General features: G+C 35.1%; 1 protein-coding gene across 1 annotated transcript in view; it reads right to left on the bottom strand.

Annotated features, from left to right (window-relative positions):
- Gfrl (Glial cell line-derived neurotrophic family receptor-like) overlaps positions 1-326 on the bottom strand; it is a 141,699-nt gene extending 141,373 nt beyond the window's left edge. The window contains exon 1 of the mRNA XM_069061530.1: positions 70-326. Within this exon, the coding sequence (XP_068917631.1) occupies positions 70-121 (52 nt within the window). The 5' untranslated portion in view covers positions 122-326. The remainder of the gene's footprint in view (positions 1-69) is intronic.
- Between the last annotated feature and the right edge of the window lie 24,499 nt (positions 327-24,825).

The following is a 24,825-nucleotide window of genomic DNA, read 5'->3' on the forward strand; positions in this document are numbered from 1 at the left end:
CATCATAATATATGTGACAAGTTTGAGGGGGGTTTTGGCGCCTCCGGATTGCTTTCGATGGTGACTTACCGGAGAGCAGCACAAGAGCGAAGAAGAGAAGCCGGCCGCTCGGGGGCGACATGGGGCGGCAATTGCATTGGCACAATCCACTGGCTTGACACAGAGCCACTACGGCACAGATCGGGGTTACCGAACACAAGTCATACGAAGAGACCGGTCAACCGGCGCGTCACCACTCCAGCAGACAGGCGGCAATTGTAATGCGGTGGCGGCGGATCGCGTGGCGTGGAGAACGTGAGTCGCGCGCCCGCGCCAGTTACCACTAGCTCTCCTCGGCTCTGCCACCGCCGAATGGTCGCACTCTGGACTCGCTCATTAACAGCTGCCCCGCTCCCATTCTTTTGCGCCATGTGATCAACACGCCGTGTTTACCAGAAAATACGCGCCCGCGGCCGCCGCCGCCACCACTCATCTTTTATTCACAGTTTTTGTTCGACACCTCCGCCGGCCGTTCACCACGTCATCCGGCCGGCCACCGCAAAGACCAACTTTTCACCGAGATTCTTTTTTCGTTAACTAACATAGCCGGCAGTCAGCACTTTGAAAATTTTACTTATCATATTAAAAAGTACTCCTATTAGATACCTCCTACACAATCACTTTTTTTCCTTTAAGAATTTAAAATTCATGTAGGTAAATGTAAACCTGGAGCGAGAAGCGAGAGAACACCGCAAATATTATTACGCTTAACATTTAAAATGCCACAATTGTTTTAGTTTAGTATTGCATTCAATCTGCTTCTCTAAAATCGTCGACCACAGTCATTTCAAGTGCATACATGATACAAAAGCGCTCTGTAACAACCTATCCGTTTACAATTATTCTATTCGATTTGCGTCAAACACAGAGCTTATCAAATCGCTGTTAATAATCAAAAATTAAACTAAAAAATTCTCTCAATAGAACAACATCGAAATGCAAACCGTTGCCCGAACAACGTGATCAAATAATTGGGTCCAAGCAAGCTTTTAATCAGAGATGAATCAGGATCATTGAATTTGGTAAACCTAAAAACAAAGAGATTCATTAAAAATAATAAAAGGAAACGGCATCTTATTATTTGGAAACAGAATGATCTGTAACGTGTTATTATCTTTGATTACAACGGTATTATTAAATTTGGCAGGAAGAAAATTTTCAAATTAATTTAAATTATTTCGGTCACAACATAAGTCCAAGCGCAGTACTTCAAAGTGTGACTATTTTTAAAACTAGAGTGGTTTTGATTGGTGCTTGAACAACGAAAGACATTTTGGTGGAGGCGCCGGGATATAACACAATTAAGTTAAATAAAAAATCGTCGCACTTTTACAACTTTATAATAGTCTTAGTTTTGTTTGAGGTAAAAATAGAAAAATCGACTGGGTTGATTGTTACGCCACTGGTCAAGAGCTTGTCGATAGTAACAAATCCTCTTAACCTCAAATACTGAATGATGAATTATTAAATAGAAGAATTGTGCGCCAGCCACATTAAAACAAGCTCAATATAGCTCGTCTTAAAATATGGTCGACTCTGACTTCATACTTTTAAATATTGTGTTTCCTCATTTATTTATAACTGTTGTAAATAATAAATAAAATGATATCAAGGTTGAGGTTCTATTTATAAAAAGCACCTGTAGGGTTTTACTTGAGAAATTGTTTGAATTAGATTAACGATAATTTTACTTTTCATAAGTGGAAAGTTACAATTACGTGGTTGATGAATTTGTCTTGCCGGGTTTATTTATTATTTATTGGTTTCCCTGTACCGGTGTTTGTTCATCGCGACTTTTTACACGGAGCGTGTTGACCGAATTTATTAGACATCATAAAATTGTCCGATATTAAGGGAAGAATTGATCGGTTTGAAACTGTAGATTGAGCTATTTGAAGAATCATCTGCCTATCTTAATTAGAAGCGTGTCGAAACGCCCAAGATAAGGTCATAAATAATTTAAGTTTTTAACACGTTTAATCCACGATTCGAAATCAGATCGAGATGTGATCAACCCTAACAATCCTCCACGTAATAAACCTAAACTGAAACGACCGATCCATTTTCGCCTGACTTTAATTTCCATATTTCACAATCTGACTAAACGTTACAGAACTACTACATTTTCAATTAGAAAGCGTCACTACAAAAATAAATCCTTTCAAAAACGCATTTGTCGTTTCAATTTTTGTTCAACGTCATAATTGAAAATCCTGCCGTATTTCATTGTAGAATGTGAAATTTGCGTAATTACACCCTCTGATATATATTTTTATTGATCCTAGTCTATGTTACGTGCGTACTCGTTTTTTTTTACCTTGTAAAGTAATTGAATTCTCTCGCTTCCCAAATCTTTACGATATTTCCTTTCGAACAAAATTTTTGTTTTCGCAGTGACTGACACGCCTCCTCACCAATTTAAAATTTAAATACAAAATATCTTTGTTATAATGATATGAACAAATTAAAAGGAAAACACGTCAACATATCGATTCTACCAACGGCACGTTTGAGTCATATCGTGCACAAAACTACCCTCTCACCTACACTCTTAACATTATACAGAGTGATCACCTATTAAAAAAATCTAAATCATACCACACAAAAAGAACTAGAATTGGTTTGAAATGCCACTAGACAGAGTACATGGCTGTCGGCAATCACTACGTACACTACAATACAGTAATCTATCTTAATTAAATGTCGAATGCGCAAATTAGAGACATTTCTATAGTAAATCATATACTATAACGTAGACTGTAGATGATTGCATTATTCTGCTCACAGAGGTAATTATCAAAATTTCTAATTTGAATACACAGTGTAGGTATTACATCAAACATGCTTAAACTGAATTTTTCATTCGTGTTATGCTACTAAATAAATCAATATTTTTGTTGACGCGTTAAATGTACCAGATCACAAACATTTTAACGGTGAGAACATAAAATTACTAATCAAAATTCTAAAATGCGTTTAACAGCAAAACGATAAAAAATAATTAGATAATATCCGATTGTGTAATTTGTTAAGTGTATATATAATTAAAGTGCCCTATAAGCAAGCGCATTATCTTGTTGAAACAGAATTATTCAGGCTTGTCAGAGGCGCAACATTCTGAGAGAATATATCAGTATAAATTAAACATAAGTCATCGAGTACATTGTATATTAGAGGAAATTCTACAAGGAGGGATAAAATATGGAGTGTGTAGAAAAAAATGTATATTTGTGGAAATTCCCCGTGATCTGTGTGAAGGTTGTGATTATTATTACTACTATTATTTTAATGGCGTGTCAGAGAAGTTGGCTCATCAGTCTGCATGATAAAATATTTATGAGTTTAATTGCCGTTGGCAAACTAGTTCTTCGCGGCCCCGCTAGGCGAAGTTTGTTAGTTTAACAGCGAATTCGCATAAAAATCCGGTCCGATTCATTCATTCATATTTGAAACGACGAGAAAAAAATATAATTGTACATTTTTCATGAGAGTCCCAACTGTGCAATTATAAATTGAACATGAAAAATACAAGATTCGTGTACTTTCTTACAGGACACTTGTATATTTTTCCATACATGAATATCAAACAGGGTTTATTATTTTTCTAATCGATTTTTGCTGGTTTTATTTCTGGCGATCTTTCGACGCTAATGAAGCGAATCGGTTGTAAAAGGATCGGTTATGACTTGACTCTCCTAATAAAACTATTTCCTGCTTAATTAATGTGTTCACAAGGGATTGGTCTGGGACCTGAGATGGGACGGTGGTTCAACCGTAAGTATGTTAACACGCCTCTTATGTAGATCATTTTACATTCTTCATTATACATACATGGTGTTTCTGAAAGGCCGCCATAAATTAAGAAGAGGCTTCTGGGACCTATCCCAACTTTAAAACTCACTATCAACACGGTGGCAGAAATGCTTCCTAATGGAGCCCCGACGCTTACCCCTTTAGCGGACCGTACAACTATAACTATAAATCAACGCTCCTAACCAAATCCAAAATGAACTAATCATCGCATCGGATAATTGCCGAGCCGGCTTTTGTACCAAAAAAGAATGAGAAGCAATTTTTTCATCTGAAATAACATTAGCTCGACCGATTCATCAAATTCCGGAAATGTGAGCCTGAACTCGCATCAGAACGGCCATCAACAATTTTTGTTTTTATTATATCACTGATATTGCTTCAGTCACCTTATGCTCAATCCAGTATTCATCTCTTTTCTGTTTGCTTTACATTATCAATCACTGCACCATGCAGCTAAATTTTTCCCCAACAAAACAATGTTTACTTAACATAATTGGATTATGCGAATTGCGCGTCCGAAGAATGTTTCGATCGTGGCGAAACTACTCCCGAATTATCGAATGCAAATTTGCAATAACAATGCCCGCCTCGGAGAAATTATCGCCCTTTACATCCTGTTTAGTTTAGATTTTCTGAATATGTACTTCAAACCAAGTAGAGCGTGAAACGAGTTTAACTGACCCGATAACTTTGAGAGTAAATATTTATTATTGAACCGTATAGACTACAGACATATTGTTTCGACATATTCTACGTGCTGTAACACTACACGGAAATATACTAATTAATATCATGAATATACAGGATGTCTCAGCTAAGAATTTCGAGCCTAATATCTCGGTTATTTACCAACGGATTTTTGTGAAATTTAAAATGCAGATATTTTAGACGATGAAGAGCAAAATCCCATTAAGATTTATATCAAAAAATTGATCGTCAATAAAAAATGCTGAAAGGAGAAATTTGTTCTTGAAAGACGTCTGGTTTTCAAGAAAAAAAAAACTGTGTAAAACGTGGCTGCAGATGCAAAAACGTAGACGCGTACGAAACAAACGCGCACTATCGTCGAATTTTGGTCACCCCTCTTCGCACAAACCCAGATGACATTTATTTGACGTTTATCTTTCTAACCTTACAAGCACTTACAAAGTTAAAGACAACATTTGGATGTAATTTATTATACTGGATGGTTTAATTCTTCCATAAAAGACTAAAACACGATCGGGATATTTTAGCAAGGTAATTTATTTTTAGAGTATTTTCAATAAATTTATACATTTTGACTTTTCTAATAAAGCGCGCCCACTTTTGACAGATTTTAAGGGGTGTGCAAAATGTTGCTTGGCAACTTTTCATCAATTGTTTCAAAAGGTAACTGCTCAAATACCTTCAAAATTTAGATTACATTTTTAACAACAAAATCTAATCTTTTCGTTGAATCAGACGAGTGATTTAGTTAATTGTTTGTGTAGACACCTATTTTTTAATGTTTAACAATCTAATAATTGCGCTTAATTTTCAATAAAGGAAACACGTGTTAAAATTACATTTTTTAACTTGAGGTAATTTTATTATTACTAATTGAACCTTCACCGTCTAAAATATCTGTATGTTAAATTTCATAAAAATCCGTTGGCAAATAACCGAGATATTAGGCTCGAAAGTCTTAGCTGAGACACCCTGTATATTTACATTTCGCGATATAAGATCGCGAGATTCGGACATGAATGCTTGACGAAGATTCTGATTCTGAATGACAGCGATGACAGTTACTATTTGATTTACACCACACAAAAATTTGGTGGAAAAAGTAAAACTTACAAAGCTACCCATGGCTTGCTTGATCCCATCGACCACTCACCAAGATAAAGAATGGAGTATATTTTCAATAACTTTACACAATTTGACTTTTCTAATAAGCGCCCCACTTTTGACAGATTTTAAGGGGTGTACAAAATGTTGCTTGGCAACTTTTCATCAATTGTTTCAAAAAAGGTGACTGGTCAAATACCTTCAAAATTTAGATTACATTTTTGACAACAAAATCTAATCTTTTCGTTGAAGCAGACGAGTGATTTAGTTAATTTGTTTGTGTAGACACCTATTTTTTAATGTTTAACAATCTAATAATAATTGCGCTTAATTTTCAGTAAAGGACACATGTGTTAAAATTACATTTTTTAACTTGAGGTAATTTTATTATTACTAGTTGAATCTTCGCCGTCTAAAATATCTGCATTTTAAATTTCATAAAAATCCGTTGGCAAATAACCGAGATATTAGGCTCGAAAGTCTTAGCTGAGACACCCTGTAATATATCAATTGAGCGCGTTAACTGAAAAATTCGATTAACGTTTTGTTTATTTAACAGCCCACGTTTATATCAACAACTGGGCTCAATCAACATTAAAATTACTACAATTAATTAGTGATTTATCAGAAAGAGAACCACAAAATAAACAATCCAATAAAAAAAGAGTGTGTGCTTAAGACGACACGACACCTACAATAATTTTAACTGGTAACAGAACTCGTTAAATATAACATAATTGTTAAATAACATTTTTGCAAATATGTATTCAAAATTATTTTGTCAATTTACCCCCTTTTAATTTCACGAGCCGTTTACCATCTCTGTAGGTATTTATAAAATAAACGTTTCATTTCATTTAGAAAAAATCGACCTTGAATAAAATAATGAATTAAGCAGTGATAAGTAAAAAGTTGTTAGGTTCCTAATCGCTTTCCACTGTTTTTTCTTAGCATTATGTTTTGAACCTTTTTTTAATTTAAAATTTAAAATAGGAGCAAAATAGAAAAAATATTGTATTACACTCGTTTTATAAGCCATTTTGTCACAATTGTTTGCTTTATAATACTCCTCGCTGCGCTCGTCGTGCGACAAAATGGTGTCTTATAAAACTCGTATAATAAATTACTATTATTTGGTTTCGTAATAAAGTGTGTAAATACTAAACGAATTAACATGTTTTCACTTTTACTTATGTTCATTTTTTGTTGATTTTATTCTTTTTATTAGACACAGTAATGCTTCCATGGACGGGTAAGTCAATTTCTGGAAGATTTTATCTGATTTTTAAAACGCCCAGGGCAATTTTTCCCCAAAAAGTTACTAAACTTATTGGTTATATTTGACAAGTTTTATTACCACTTAAAATAATTGTATCTATTTCTGATGCACCCGGTATATTATTACTAAATACTACATCCATCTGTGAATTTACAATGTTTGTCGCGTCTTAAACTTAAACAACACAATGAAAATTTCGATGTGACGCACAGTTGACCCTCGGCTTCCTCGAACTTACTCGAATGAGTCTCTCATCTCGAAGCGTGTGACGTGACACGTGACGGCGTGACGGTGAAACTAATTCACTGCCCTGGAATAATGTCGCAGTTCGCCTAAAGAAGTTTTGATTTCAGAAACTTCGTCTATTGTGGTTCCATATTTTGTTGTACTCTCTTTTGGTCATTTCCATTTGATATAATTAAATTCAATGCTGTGTTTAAAAAATTAATTAACTGACTATTTGTCGCTCGCTCGGCTAAACACGACTCCCCCGAACTCACTCGAATGAGCCTTTCACCTCGGAGCGTGACACGTGGCGCGTGACGGATGAAACTAATTCACTGCCCGGAAATAATCCACATGTTTTCCCAAAAATGCAACTATTTTTTACAATATTTCCAATTAATTAGTCAGCGCGACTATGGCATTGTTAAAATCTTTTAGAAATAAGCGCACGATGAACACAAAATTTAAACTTTATTTACTAAACGTGATTTCCATTTTCTAATAATGAATATTGTATTGGTCACATCATTATGTGGCATGTAATTCCATTTGCTCCGGAGATTAATATTCTTGGTATCATTGCATCTGTGTGCGGTGGAGATAACACTGTTCCATAATATATGAAACAGAGTGTACATAATTAAAGGCTACTTTTAGAAATTTGCGGTCGGTTTGTGCCGGGGGTGTGCGGTCCCGATCCAATTTTAAACGGCACAATAACTTGCGACTACAAGCAGAAATAATAAATTCCTGGTGACCAGGAAGTGATTACAGAGTCGACACAATGTGCGCAGTTACCTGATACGGAGATTCGCACGAAACCAATTATGATCACAATTTTTACACAACTCTAACAAAGAAAAAACACATTTTTAGAACTGTTCACTTGTAAAATACACCGTAGCAAAGAAAGATATCACACAGGTATTTCCTTTAACCCCAGGCGGTTAAATATTCCCAAATAAAATTACTTCCACAATAATTATAATAAATGTCAACCCGCTTCCAACTTATAAACTCTGAAGAATTCTTAATACACGACTGGTAAACAGTAAAACGATTAAACCGATTAAGTGTAAAAAATTGTGGCAGATCAAGAAAGCAAAAAATTGGGAAAGTTAAAACAAACACGAAAATAACATTTCGATTAAAAAAAATTCTTAAATAATATTACACTTGTGTTGTCGTTTCTAAGCTATTTTTGTTTTGTTTTTATTTGTACGGTGTTGTTGCATTTGTCATTGCATTTTTGGTTCATATTTAGTATTTGAAAATGTTTTAGAACGATGACAGAACCAACATGATTCTACTTACCCATTACTTTTGTGAGCTTAATTGCTTATTATTGTTATTAAATCATAGTTTGTTGAGAGAGGTATTTTTCTGTCAGAAATTGACATTCAAAAACTACCTATGTTTTATGTGCGTTATGATAATGTAATGTAATGATCGAGATAGGTTTATAAATCATATTTTGGGTTGCATTTTTACCATTTTACGTACTCACAAGCGGACGAAAAGTAACTCTTTTTCGGACGCACTTTTCGGACGCTGACCGTGGCGCCATCTGTTGGTCTGTTAAGTAAGTTAGCAACGCAATCGACAAAACCGATAATTATCCTGTCACCATAAATTATCTAAATAAGCAATTGTATTGTAAATAATAAATTTCTAATTTTGTTGGCAATAAATATTAAAAAAATTGTTAATATGTATTCTAAAATGTATCTAATTGAAAAAGGTAGATGCAAAATAAATTTGTAATTTTTCCAATGATGTCTTTTGCTTTGCAGCTCGTGCGGTATTTTTGAGTAAATCCACTATTTTAATTAAATTCATGTACTCAATATTTCATTATAAGAATTTTCTTTCATTTTGCTATAAAGTAAATTATAAAATATAGTTCTTCAGTTTAATCTAAATTTATATAAATTTGTTTTACTTATCCCGGCGCCTCCACCACTTTTGATTAATTTTTATGCTTATGATTCTTATGAAAGAGAAATGATTTTATAATTAACTAAATAATGTAATAAATTTCTTTTACTGATTTTTATTTTGCCTAATTAACATTTAAAAAAAATCAGGCGTTTCTCGTTTTTGATATCGGAAAAAATTGGATATCCAATATGGCAAATTCTACAATAGTATCCACAAAGTGTCTAAAAGAGAATGTATATCAAGAGATTGAGCTGTCAAATCAAATGTCAATTATCAACAGTCAAATATCAAATTATTCAATTTTCGCATCAGTTGTGAGTTCGACGTCTTAGTTATTTTGCTTGTGGTTTATTCCAATTACTTTTCATCTTATAACGGTCTTTATTATTAAAAACCTGTCATTAATGGACTCACATAACCTCTGTTTTTCTATTTGGTACCACAATGTGCTACAGAACGGCAAAAATCAAATATATATTAGAATTCCACAGGACTCTTGATATACGTTCTTTTATAGAAACTTTGTAGAATATAGACATATTATACTGTGTGGAAACTACTTATGGAATAAATTCAGTAATTTCAAAACTAATGACATTTGGCGAAAACGTTAAACAGGTCAATTTTTATTTCTCATAATGCTTATTTTAAGTTGCTTCACTTGTTCATGACGTCATTCATTTTTGAGCTATGGCTTCACACTCATTTTTTTAATGCATTATTATATTAGCCTTTGTAACAAATCCTAAATGACATCTTTTTATATATAATTACATTTATATTTTTTTATGGACCTGTTTTAGCGTTTTACAAAATAACTGTATATTATTACGAAACGCTGTCATTGGATAATTAACTAAAAATGACCTTCATAATTTGAGTATATTTATCTCAATTAAAGGGTACTGATAGATTTTAGTTAAAATAATTATTGTTGTCAATTACATTTAAAGGTGTTTTATGCTGTAATAAAATATTAACAACAGTTTTACACTTTTGTATCATTTTAAATACGGTCACAGCCATAAATTAAGGAGAACACTGACCTATTATGAAATTGAGGAAAATTTAAATATAAAAAAAATATTTCGCGATAGATATCCCAACTTTTTATTAGGAAGAGTTAAAAAATGTGGAGATTAATTCTGGTTATCGTTCAGAAAATTTCGAAAGCAGCCGGTTTTAATAGAGTTTGACGTATCGCGGCCAGTTTCCACCACTTTTTGATGAATGTTTATGGCTGGCGGGGGTGATTATCAGGCAATTGATGGAATCTCTCTGACAATATGATTTTGCGGGAGTGACAATGCGGGCCGCCGGCACATCGGCGGCGCTCCTGTCTTTGTACCGTTGGCCGATAACCTGCCCCGATGGGGCCCCAGTCACGCTATGCACCGGGGCTCCGAATCGAACGTAAATAGATCAAATTATGACATAACAAGCAATACTGCAGGGAGATGCGGCAAAACGGGAACGCCGGTGTCGGCGGCGGACGCAGGTCGGGGTGGGAGGGTTGATCGCGTCGGGGTGGCTCGGTACAAACTCGCTGCAGTACTACACGCGTGACATAAACAAGGGCTGCAACAGTGCCGGTCCCGTTTTCACGCATCCAAGAAATCGGACACAAGTGCAGGCCCCCCAACCCTCGTAACGACGAATTTGCCCATTTACACGCAACAACACCCCAAACGCCGCTAATTTCGCTCCAAGAAAACTCGCCCCAAAACGGCGGCCGGGGCCGGAAACGAGGCCGCCACTGCGAATTTTGTCGGGGGCTGTTCGGGGTGTCGGTAAAAGGATTGCCCGTTTTGCAGGAATTACCTGCAGTGCACTCGGTCTCGCGGGGCAGAGTCTCTTCAGCGCTACAGTGACGGTACTAATTACACCGGAGAATTTAAAACAGCTTGCAGCTGTAAAGTCAAAAAATTGTTTAGTGGAATTTCACAGATGCATCTCCATTTGATTGCTTTATTACATCTGAGCTCTGCAGCAACATATCTTAATTTTCTATTTAAAATCAAATTAAGTCCATTATCTACTCGTATATGAACTTGCATTCAACCAACTAATTTGAAATTGTTGCTGTAAAAATTGGATTAAAGGTCTTTCCTCAACTTCTAGATTCAAGTTCTGAGATGACAGCAATTGTCTCACAACCAGCATAATTAGAGAACTGAACGATCCGATTTATTTATTTTAATTACGGATATAATAATAAAGTCTAATTAATTGATAACAAATAAAATAAATAAAATAGAATATTTTCTAAAATAAAATAAAGTCTAAAATAAACTAACGCATTATGAAATTGTAGCAAAATGGTTTCTGTTTAATTTAAAAGCATTTAAGCATACAGTTATTTCGTTTGAATACCAAAAAATAATTAATTAAAATATTGTCTATATCATTGTCAAACAGTTAATATTTATATAAAAAACATTTATTGATAATGTTATTGTTTGTGAAATATTAATTATTGTTGTGACACTTTTAGAGGCACTTGCGGATGCGAAGTAGAGACCGAGTCAAGTTATGATAAAATAAAAAGCAACAATTTGTTTTGTTTTCTTGGAGTCAGTGTAGTGAGAAACAATATGGAAATAAAATATATGAAGGACTTTTATAAAAATGTTATTGAGATATAATTTAAAACTGGATATGTTATTACAGTTAATTAAAAAAAGAAAAAGTAATAATTTTTTGAACACTGGCAGTGTTTGTATAATTATGTTTTAATAATAAAAAATGTATTTCTAAATTATTAGGCGAAACAAAAAATTCCTGCTTTCAGTTTTTTTCAAAGTAACATACTCGTATTATGGGATAAAGCACAATAACAGCAATACAAAATTGTATTTTGGTAATAATCTAACAAATATTTAAATTTATTCCTATACTAGGTATATCAAATAACAAACATTTTGTTTTTTTCTACGCTGTTCTTGACGTTTGCATAGTAACATTTTTTTGCACAAAATAATATCACAATTTTCAATCTGAATAAAACAAAATCATTGTGATTTAAACTGAAGTTGAGTTCATATATGTACATATAACGGGTGTTCAGAAAGTAATCCATAAACATCAGCTTGCATCCGTAAACTTAATTTTAGGTTATGTGGGTTAAGTAAGGATAACCGTCCCAGGCAGTTTTAAATGTGTCAGTTTTGAACACCCATTGCATATTATAAAATACGTTTTAATACTACGAGCCTGACGAACTCAAAATGCAACCCAATATTCTATTTTCATGAGTAACTAGGTGTAATAAATCATATTTTGACAAAAAGTAGTTTGGACATCACTGAAGTTTTTGCGGAAAAACTTGCGTTTAGACTTCGCCAGGCTCGTACTCTTGCGTGAAACACGTTGTATATGTAACGGGTGTTCAGAAACTAATTCGTTTGGAGCAGGTTGTTCATTTTTGAGCATAATGTCTGTTTAAAACGCTGTTGACGTTCTATTCGCATTTGTATACTTAATTTTAGGTTATGTAGGTTAAGTAACGACTAGCGTGCCAGTCAAGTCCAAACGTGCCAGTTTTGAACACTCATTGCATTTTATGTAATATTCAACCGTGAAGTGTGGAAGTAAAAGAATATTTACAATGTGTACATCGTCATGTAAGATCACGTGGAATTAAATTGTAAAAAAGTGAAATTATTGAAATAACAAGAGTGTATTGGAACTTCAATTATCTCTCCTCCAATGTTTCAAATATGTCGGTTTCATACTCGTCGAAAAAATGTTTGGTTGGCGTTTTTTTAACAATTACCGGAGCAGAAACTCTAAACGGAACACATAAATGGCGTATCTGTCGTTCCGATCAGAATTTTTTGAAGGGCGCGCTGATTCGGGCTATTTAAAATTTCGTTTTTATGAATAATCAAACATGAAATATTTAGTGAATGAATTAATTTGTATGGCGTGGGCGGCCCGGCCCAGTAGGTGGGGCGGTTTGAAATTCGATAAATCCGGCCGTTCCGCCGCCGTCGTGAGACCGTCTCCTCCACACTCTTATATCAGTGCGAAAATTCGATCTCGAAAGGCAGTCGACTTAAATTATTTGCATCGCGTTTGAAACGTGCGCCGTTCGGACTAATATGAACGCGGCTTTAAGCGATGAAAATCGGACTAAAAGCTCAGGATTTACACAGAGAGAATTGAGGGAAGTCTTCGTTTGTATCGGATATCAAGATAGGTTGCCATCACGTGCAATCCAGACCGTCACGACGGCCCTAACGGCCATCTACTCCACTCTCTAGCGTGTAGCGACGTGATCGTTCCATTGCTCCATCTCCAAACAACACCAACTAATATCGACCTAACTTGCACATTTGGTGGACCACTCGGCTGCCAACGTCACACAACCACGCAACATTCTAAAAAAGATTACACAAAAAATCAAACGTCATACGAGCTCTGGGGGTGAGCTCCACGACGTGCCGACACATACTAAGTGCCTCATCCTGGCACTGCATTTCGTCCTCGTGCATCTTGAAAACACTTCAAAAGCGGAGCTGACTTGCTTTTTAAAAATACAATTTTTCTCTCCCAGACAAACTGTCCCGCCAAAGTTACCACAACAATTCAAATTCCACAGCAATTATTATCGATATTCTGTACTTCTCCTCCTCCTATTTGCATTCCTCGACTACACCACCATCATGCACAGAAATGTTTTCTTGCAACATGATCAAATCAATACTTTGCGATTGATACATACCGAAAGATATTTAATATAACAACAGAACAAAAACGGTTCCAAAGTGGAGTCTTGTGGCACCCGACACGTTATAAAATAAAACAGTAAAAAAAACAATACACAAACTTTGAAATTATTTGATTCATCATGAGTCAATAAAAAAATAAATAAAAACCTGTTTGGTCCAGTGTTCCTTATCACAGCGCATCTAATATCATCAATAATTTGAGAAACTCGTATTGGGAAGAATATGGTAAATTCCAGCAATTGATCTCTTTGTCACAAAAGCGTGTTGATAGTGAGTGATATTATTTTAGATGTGATGAAAGACATGATTGCAGAGAATCCTTGAAAGGAGAGAGATATTTATTGAATGCCTTTAAAGTAATAAACATGTGACTTTTTTTGTTTTTCTTTTTATTTCCTAGGCAACAAATATTATATCGAATTTAAAATACGGAATGTTGAAGTTATTTAGCAGAATGACATCATTTTCTAGCCGGGTATTATATCAAAATGAAATAAATTTAAACGGAGTTTATGAGCAAAAGTGGTTCAGATTTAAAATCCTTTGTGATGTTATGATTTAAACGCGAATTAAATTTAGTTCTAAAGGGATATTTTCCTCAGCTGGGCTAATGACGTGCCCAAACGCGATTTTTAAAATAAACCCATTATTATGGATTGTGTCGCAGCGGGTAAATGCACAGTCGTAAAAACGTAACATGATTGACGACTCATAATTCCGCCAAAAATGTGGCGAATCCCCGACGCGAATCACCCTCGCGTTTATTTCGTTATTTGACGTCATCATCTTATTAGCAAAACCCGAACCTGTGCCTAGTCCTGTAGTTATAACTAAGAATTAAGATTTGGGAATTTGTCGAGGTCTCCAAGGACCAGTGAATTTATTAAAGGACCTCCTGGAATCTCCAGCCTTCGAAGAACGGAGTAAGAAAGACAATTACGCTGCTCATGCCTTGACAAATTTGAAATTTTTCCTTCGTATTTGTGGATCCTTCAGGAGCCGTCAAAGACACAGCAGACCGGTTTTGATTTCAAAATTCATATTTTTACAGCGAAGCAAGATCTGAGACCGAACGCGTACGTAAAAATTTGTTCTTATTTAAAATATTTATCTATTGCGAACTTCGGGGAATAGTTTTCTGCACAACGCTCTCCCTCGCCTCGGACCTTTTTCTTTTTGCGAAACTATTTCTCAAGCAGCGAGAACACATGCGATGCGTATAATGTTTTTCTAACAGACAAAAGAGCAGGCCCATATCAGTGTGCTGTCAGGGTTTTTGCAATCCTGCACTGTATCCTTTTTCCATAGTGTTTAAGGATAGCAGCTGGAGCTTAACTAGGTTTCATAAAATTGAGATCGATTGAACAAGTGCGGAAGCAACTCTTTATGAACTGGTACAAACCCCCATTTAATTTATTACCGGCTTAATAAATAATGTTCAACTAAATAAAAAAATTACCAAGCGTAGCTCGCAATCAGGAAGAAATTGCCCAGCTAAAATCGATAGCGAGTTCACTGTTATTTAAAAATTAAAGTTAATTTATTTGACTTCAGAAAAAAATCTGAATTGCTCGTGCTTAATAATGCAAATACACGTTCTTCTCTTTTTATTTATTGATTTGTTCTTTTTATATCGGACGCTACTGTAAATAGTATTTAATTAAAAAGTCATCCCCCGGTTGACAATCTACGAACAAAGAAATGTAAATATTACTTCTGCAAACTCTTAATCAATAAACATTTGGTATAGCTTCAAAGGACATTTTGTGCGTCCATTACTTTACAAAAGTTCGGCTCGACTCCATTTTCAGGCAAAAATTACATTTTAATTATTTGTTGTTTTGCGAAATAGGACTTCGTTAATGTTTAATTTGTGCATAATTATCGTTCGCAAAATTCGCGTTTGTTTTATTTATAACAGGCACCCGATTTTTTCTATAAATGGAGTCTGATAGAGCTGGGATGGACTTGGTGCACAAGCTAGATAAGTTAGGAATTAAGGGTGCTTTCCTGAACTTAATTGAATCGTATCTGACGGATCGCAAGATTAGAGTTAAATCAGGACAAATCTGCTCGCTGGATTACAAGTTGACGCTTAACGTCCCGCAGCGCACCCTTCTGGAACCCATACTGTTCACACGTTATATTATTCTATTGATTGACACGAGACCAATCCAAATTGAACCGTACCCTTGACCCGAATTGTTCACAAAACTCTGCGAAATTAATTTGCAAAGATGTAAATATCACATTTTCAATTTTTAAATTCTCCAGTAGAGAATCCTGCGACAGGCGAAAACGAGGCAGTTTTGGTTTCTTTAACAGCTTTACCGCGAATGTATGATAACGTTGTTGATTTATGTACAAAATATTTAAGGTATATGTGCCCACGTCAACAATTCTGCGGATAACCAAGACAGTAAGAAGACAGGGTAGGGCGCAATATGCTACGATTATGGTGCGTACTAGCGAAGGTTCTCGCTGTTCCTTGCCTTGTCATCATTGAATATGCAATGTCCCATGCTACCACTGCTTAGTAATAATACTAATTTGCATTTTACTTGCACCAAGAGCTAACCCCTATAAAGAAGAGCATCTCCGATCCCTTCACATATAATTAACGATACTTAAAATCAAACAAGCAACGTGTTTGATGTGGAATTTAGTTACAACAGCTCTCCCTTTAAGCCCGTCCAGCTGCCTCTGGCTAGCAGAACAATATGCAATTATAAAATGCAACGTGCATACAAGAGTTGAGACTAGTTATGCGTCTCTCGACAAAAACAACAAAAATTATATTACTATTATTTTTAAAGGGGCACGGCGTCTAGGCCAGATTTATTTATCATTTACATAATTCCTTCGAAAGCACTATTTATATTATTATAATGATTTATTTTTCTATACTTCCAACACTACACCCAAGTCGGAGTTTATTCATTCAAAAATAGAGATAAGAGGTATTACACTGAAACCACGCAATGAAGCAATAAACTGGTAATGGTTTCCCCGGAGACCACCCATCCAAATATTGACCGCGTCCGGTTTTGCTTAGCTTCTCTAGAAGAATAATAATTGATTTTGAAAAACTTTTTAATTTTGTTATAGCAAAACTGCTTATAAATACTTTTCTTTTATAAAACCAAGCATTCTCGAGAAAAAATGTTTACAAGGAACAATTTATTTAATTTTATTTATAGTTTCTTAAAAAAATATGTGGGCATTTTTGTAACTTCAACTTTTAGTTTAAGTAATTAATTAATATTCATTAAAAATATAAAATTCCATTATATAATTTTTGGAAAATGTTTGATTTGCTGAAATATTTTTGTAGGAAAAGCGGAAACGGTTCTTTAAAATTCGATCTGAAACCTGAGAGCTTGTGCCACGAAGGGGTTGATTTCTAGAATTGTGTCTACACCGTGTGCATCATAATCTGCGAGTTCTCGCTTGCCGCTATTAAATTTGTACGGTGCGCCAAGTTGGAAAAGTATATCTTTGGGGTTGTTGCAGGTTGGTTGTTGAGTTTCGGATGAAGTCGATAGGTTTTTGTTGCGGTGATGCTGGAGGCGTCTTGGAGGTGAAATCGGAGAACGTTTGGCAAATCTTGTGGCATTTACAACAGTAATCGATTCATCAATTAGCATAGGCGGAGCAGACGGGGTGGGATCGCGATTCTCCACATCGCTGATTTCAACCTTGTTCCGACCGGCCGCGAGACCATCACCGTTCGACCAGAAGAATCGATGCTGGCCTAGCCGCCACCGACCGCCGCTCCCGACTTACAGCCCGAATATTTTGCACCAGGAAACGCGCCTTTTGCCCGATTCAATCAGGGGGTGTTAAGTCGATAGCGTACAGGTTGCTTGCACCCCCGAGCGCACAACCATATTTCCGCTGATAACTGGACTAGAAAATCTCTGCCGGAATATTCTTGTTAACGCGTCTGGATAAATTACGCGACATTTTTCACAGCCGCAATTCTCAACGCTCCCATCTATTCCGAACTGTCAACCGCTTCATCCATTATTATCCAAAAATAAGACTATTGATATATTTGATCCGACTTTGCGCTATCTAACTATAGCATGTTAGGCTCTATCTGAATCGATATCAAACGCAGATATTGTAGCAGTTTCAGCCGACCTCGGAAATAAATCTGAACAACTTTAATTACATACTCCGATGGTAATTCCGAATGAATATATTACCCACACTTAAGAATCCACCTTAATCGATAACGACCATGAATGCTCAAAAACTGCCATTCCGTCAAATTTTAATTACAAATGCTTTGTTTCGTCTGGTTCGCCAAGAATTTCCCCTTTGATAAATTGCCAAGTTTTATCTACGGCGCGCAAGACGACAAAGCAAACTTTCTAACAAATTATCGTGTTAACATAAGCATTCCCATTTTATTTTTCATCTTCAGTTACTTCACCATCAGACATCAGTTGATATCTCCCAGCTTCCAACTACTTACATTTAAATTTTCCCCCGGCGATCCAAAAAAACACTCCCCACGGAACGGGGAGAGACAATAAAACACTATCTTACCAAACAGAATTAAAAATTTAAAATACCAAATTAGGTTGTGAGCCCTTTTTACCTTGGGCCACCAACTAGATGCAACGTTAATGATAAATGAGAGCGGAGATGCGAGATGATAGCACAAAGGACCAACTACACACTAAAGCCAAGAAACAAATTTTTTAAAACCACTGCATCATATGTCACTGTCGTACTCCTGTATCTTTAAATTACATTACAATGCACACAAATTACATCTCGTTAACAAACACTTTAAAGGATAATACTATAAGGATAATTCAAGGAAAATACCCTCAGCGTTTTTAAATAAATTGTGAATTTACTCACGAAAAAATATAGATTCTTAAATTAAAAAAGAGGGTGTGCTTAAGACCGTACGAGAGAAGTGAAAACTTCTATCACGTTCGTACAGTATTGTCAATTTTGTTGTAGGTCGTAAAATTTTATGGTGCTTTAAGTTAAAGATCTTGCTGAACTTATAAATTCTAGTTTACCACTAGCAGGTAATATTTTTGAAGCAGGGTTGTATTGTACATTTTGTATATTTGCATTGTACGGCAAATGACACGCGCCGCTTCCCAACCTTTACAAACCGTGCCGTGCCCGTTAATCCCTCATAATACACAATAAAACTTTACGACCTACAACCAAATTGAGAAAACTAGAATTGATTTTAAGTGTTTCTTAAAATTTGGCGTCGAAGTTGGCTTTGAAGAGTCGATTGTGAATGAACCACTCGTCTTAAAAACACACTGATTTCTCAACCTGCAGATTAAAAACACAAGCAACGCAAAAAGTGAGGTTAGATTTAAACAGCTCTAAACTGATGAACCACTTGTCTTAAAAAACACTGATTTTTCAAACTGCATATTAAAAACGTGCAAAAAGTGAGGTTAGATTTAAACAGCTGATCGAAGTATAGTAATCCGGTGGTGCATTCACAATTGACGCTTAACACAAACTTCGATGCCAAATTAAAAAAAAAAAACACCCGTTCTTATATAAATTATATTATTTTGGATGACAGTAGTTGGAGGAATCAGCAACAACGGACTTGTGATAGCTAAAATACGAAATAAATACTTTGGATTCAAATCTACCTAAATATGTAAAAAAAACTCCGTCTATTGTAGTTCCATATTTTGTGGTACTCTCTTTTGCGTCATTTGACATATTTAAATCCAATACTGTTTTTAAAAAATCGATTAAGGGGTTTGATTTTTCTGTCCATAAATCAAAATTAAAATCTCCACTCAAAATCTGACTGTTCCTCGCTCGCTCGGTTAAACCCGGCTCCCTCGAACTCACTCAAATGAGCCTTTCACCTCGGAGCGTATGACGTGACTCGTGACGCGTGACGGTGAAACTAATTTACTGCCCGGGCATAATGTCGTGGTGCTCCGAAAGAATTTTTCACTTCAAAAATATAAAAACGAAACGATAGCCGTACAAGAAAGAAAGAAGAGTATGTTCTTATTTTGGTAATAATAGAGTAGCTATCAACCTTTGAATGATATTTCAAAGCTTTTTTAAATAAGCTGAGTACAAAAGAAGTCGAAGTAAAACTAAAAATTATTACTGAAACGTAGATATGTTTGAAGCTGTATAATTATTTTATTACCAGTGGATAAAGTTTCTGTTGTAAGTAACTTATCCACAAATTTGTGTTATTAGACTGTATGGTAAGTTTATGATCCAATAACATGTAGTGAAGAAAAACTACAAATATGTACTAAGACAGGATTATTATTACTTGGTTGTTTCATCGCTCCAGGCGCTTAACTGCAACAACAAAACTTTGTAGCAACCTTACTTACACAAACAACATAAGACGTAACGGTTGGTTTTACAAGTACAAGTACAAGTGGAAAAATTGGAACAAAAATATTGATGGAGGAGAATTAAACTTGTTATTTGCCGAAATATGTTTTTATCGGGAAATATAGTTGTATTTTCGAACAATTAATGCTGGAACAATACAAAATCCAAACGACGTAGACCAAATTTACTATATTTATACAAAGCTAGTCTTCAACAATAACTGATTGGCAATAAGTTTCATTACCAGGAGGTAACTGTTACTTTGTTTCGAGATTAGGGGTTTCTCGAGTCGTTGAATTGTTATGCAGCTCTTTGAAACTGCGAAATGGCTCCAAAATGGCTGAATGCTCGATTAATTACTAAATATTGTCACGACAGAGAGATTTCTAAATACATATACAATACCCAAAATGTGAATTTAAAAATGTAAATTTATTCACTTGAGAGCGGAAGTGTGCAGAAAGTGCTTTTATTGTTTCATCTTCTTTTGTATTTGCCCATTTATACATTTTTCAAATGCAAAAAATTTCAACCGTTGCAGCTGCTTCGAAAATTGTCAATTTTAAAGTTTTACGGCGAAGATTGATCCTGTAAATAAACACTAACATTCTCGGGATAAATGAAAGATATTTGTGAAAGCGCGCATGAAATTTTCAGTTTATTCATGAGGACGTACAACTTGAGTGTTAGACAATATTTCAACCGTTTGTGGTCTCTTTTTACGATCACTGAACATGTTCAAAGTAATATTGTAGTCGCAAACACACAGTGATAGGTCGTGACAAGAGACTCAATGAATTTTTATAACACGAATTTCATAAATCGTTAATGTCTTTGAACTCGCCTACCAATAAAAACAATTTCTTAAGATGCACTATTTTATTACTTCGCTCTCTCTCTTCAAATTTTATGCTGCCCACTATGTAAATACTGAAAACCTGAAAAGCAATAAACATCTTCTGCGCTGATGTGAATTGATTATTTTGTCAGCGTTACACACAAAGAACATTTTTCAAAAAATGCTATTATTTTTTATGGAATAAAACTACGAAAATTACTAATAGCAGTACTCGTATTTATCGATCTGGAACTCCATCGGGCATACTTCGAATGATAATCTATTTCTAGTTGCTGTAAATTATGTAAATGTTGAATTTATGTAATCACGACATCCGGTTTTGGATTGTCAAGTGCCATTTACAATACAAATTTTTTCCATCAAACTGATTCTAAAATTTTGTCTTTCCTCTTTAGTGCTATTTAAAAGATTTTTTCAAATCAGTTGAATAAACGGAATCAACACAGAGAAGGAGAAAAAACGGAAAAATTTTGCAATAATTAATTTCGACAAGTTTTTTTTTTCACTTTTAATCGGTTTAATTGTCATTTTCTAATACATACCGTGCGATCAATAATTATTTAAATCAAAGAAGGCGTTGAGATTTTCTACGTGTGTCTGGAATGGATGGAAGCAAGTATTTCTGGTTGCATATACCTGTTTCAATTTAAATTTGGAAGTTTTTGCCGAAATTCAACCAAACAGGCAACAGTACTGTACGCCCAAAAATCTGACACTGTCAAAGTCACAGCAGTTCCTTATTTAAGTAATTGTTGATCGCACCGTATAAATATCGGGTGTTCGGGTGTTGGCGTTCAAGAGTTGATTTTGAACGCACAACTTGTCCGTCTGCAGAGTAAAAACAAACAACGCAAAAAGTGAGGTTATACATATTTAAACACATGATCCCTAATCTCTAATCCTAATCCATGGTACGTTCACAATCGAGTCTTCACCGCCAACTTTGAGGATAAATTTAAATGAACACCCAATATCAAAAGGATTTTATTCATAGTATAGAAAAGATGCCACAATACAAAAAATTCCTGCTAACAGATCAGATTAAATTGAGTAATTTGTCTTCATTTCATGAACAAACTACGAGTTATGAAATAGAATTTTACCATTTTTTGTACTCAGTCCAAATATTTGAGAAATACTTCTCATTTCTTGAATCTAAATATACTTAGGAGTTAGTTAGGAATTTAACAGCAGTAAGAGTTTGAATTGGAAAGTAGCTTATAACTGTATTTTTTCACTTTTGACTTTTTAAATTAAATTTGTGGGATATATATAATTGTGAAGGTAAGTTTTGATAATTGTGACGAATTCAGAAAGAGGGTAATTAATGTCGTGGCGGGAGATACGACCCCAGCGTGCCCCTCCCAATTTTAATGATATTTCGTCGGAGAGTGACAGATGACACATGTGACGAAAATTTATGGTACAACGCAGGTGTGTTGTTGCAGAGATATGTAAAACTTTTATTATACTTGCAAATAAAATAAAAAGTATGGTTGGGTGTAATGAGTGTCTGGCATTTTGGTAACTTTATAGGATGATACACCTTCGTTGCTGCTTAATCTATAGACTGCGGGAAATTCTAGATGACCTTAGGCGTCAGTCGATACATGTTTACATTATTTTGACGCAGGGGGTGAGACGCTCACAAGTCAACTACGTCATAATTCAGCCCCCGGCAGGAAATTTAACCCTGTCTAAATAACATGTATAAGCTTCGTCGGATGTCCTATTTTTAGTTGGCTTCTTATCCGTGTCAAATATGACGAGTTCGGCGAACTTTTTCGGCGAACAATTATTTTTCAGCGAAGGACCCCGGGGGCGCTGTTATGAGAGAAACTTTTCAGTTCCAGTCGTTAGGTGTGTCTCCCTTTGACTACAAAATTAAATGACTAGTCTGTAACTGTCTAGGTGAAGGAATTAAGGAACGAGTAGAGCGTACAGTTGCATTAAATGTGATGAACGCACGTTCGCCTTCAGATAGCGACGAGTTGATCCGAAGGGCGAGACTTCTGCCATATATCATGGTGGAGCATGTGTGAGCCCTCATTAACAGTTTTGTCATGTCATTCGCTGGATTCACCAACTTGTAATGCGATTATACCAATCTTCTGGGTACTGTATCACTGTTCGCTACAACTTCGTCGACGTGGAATGTCGTCGTTTAAAAGCTGATCAGTTAACGACTCACTTTCCCCACTAACTAATCCCTCTTATCTTACAATGCCCCCATTCATTAACGAAAACAACCGACACAAGGCTCACACCACCGACCAACTTTACAGTCTAAACCCGCAAACTGACTCACATCACACTCTTTACCGCACACCCCATTTTACGATTTTAAATACAACTGGTTAAATATTTCACATTACGGCATTTAAAAATATGGAGGTACCAACTTCCATCCAGGGAGATTCAAATCTTTTGTGTTATTGAAACATAATAACGCACGCGTCCGCACGGCAGACTTTATAATTATAAGCAAATTATCGCTTTGACCTAACTCGGCTTTAATGTATTTCACGTGAACACTTCAAAGTCAGTTTATACATTTTTTCTAAAGAAATGAATGGCAATCTTTATAAATTATTCTTTACAAAATTTACAAAAAGTAGTTTCAAACTGCTAAAGTACAAGTAATAAAGGAAAACGAAACGTGTTTTTTTTGTACCATTTAACAAAATAGTTTTTAGAATCTGCGTCTCTAATAGGCCTATTATTGTATTCAATTTGGAGTCGTTTATGGCTATCTCTTAAAGCACTCGTGGTTTAATAGATCTCTATGAAAATTTTTATCAATATTTCAGTGTATTATTGTCATTTACATCAAAAAACTTCCAATATTAATGTTCAAACTCTACTTTTTTACATCTGTTGCAGATGTAGTTGCCTTGAATTACTAATTACAAAATACAAAATTCCCTAGAATTTGAAAATTTAAATTTTTAATTTAAAAATTAAAACAAGGGTGCAAATTCTAAAAAATAACATAAAAAACCCGTTTTATAATGGCATTGGCGCACTCGTCCCATACAAAACTCCCCTACGGGTCGTTTTCTACACTTGGGACTCGTGCGCCAAATCAATCCTTATAAAACTCGTTCTTTAATATACTATTAAATAGGTACCCGGTAATGTTCACTATTTAGGTCGTTAAACGTTATAAAATGATCAGTAAAAAATGTTAAGAATATTACAAAAGACTAAACGTAATTCAACTATTCAACGTGGAAACGCTGCAAGCATTCGGGGCACTTTTCCAGATTGCGCATTATTATCGGAAATGTTTGTATAGTAAACCAAAAATGTTATGTACTTAAGTTGATTAATTATACCCTTAATTTAATGTTTAAATTTCCTTCGAATATTTAAAAATAATACTGCACAAACTTTTAACAAATACACAACTATAAATTAATATCGTCAACTAATATGGTGTTAATTACTCTGCTCTTCAGAAAAACCTGACACTGGCCTTTCCCACAACTTCTTTCCAGAGAAAAATAAATCTGAACAAAGCTTGAACAGACAGCTACAACTCACAAGGATTAAATTAATCCTTTGAAAATTTTCTTTATAAATTAAAACCTCTACATTGATAAACACACGCTCTGAAAAATACAATAAGGAAATCAGTTTAACAAACCAAATCTCCACCTGCAAACTTTTAAAATGAGGATGTTGATGCTTTTACTATGTTTGCTCCAACATGCCATCATAACAATGAGGCATTAATAGTGTGTCAGTAA

The sequence above is a fragment of the Tenebrio molitor genome, chromosome X, assembly GCF_963966145.1.
Source record: "Tenebrio molitor chromosome X, icTenMoli1.1, whole genome shotgun sequence".
Taxonomy (NCBI): domain Eukaryota; kingdom Metazoa; phylum Arthropoda; class Insecta; order Coleoptera; family Tenebrionidae; genus Tenebrio; species Tenebrio molitor.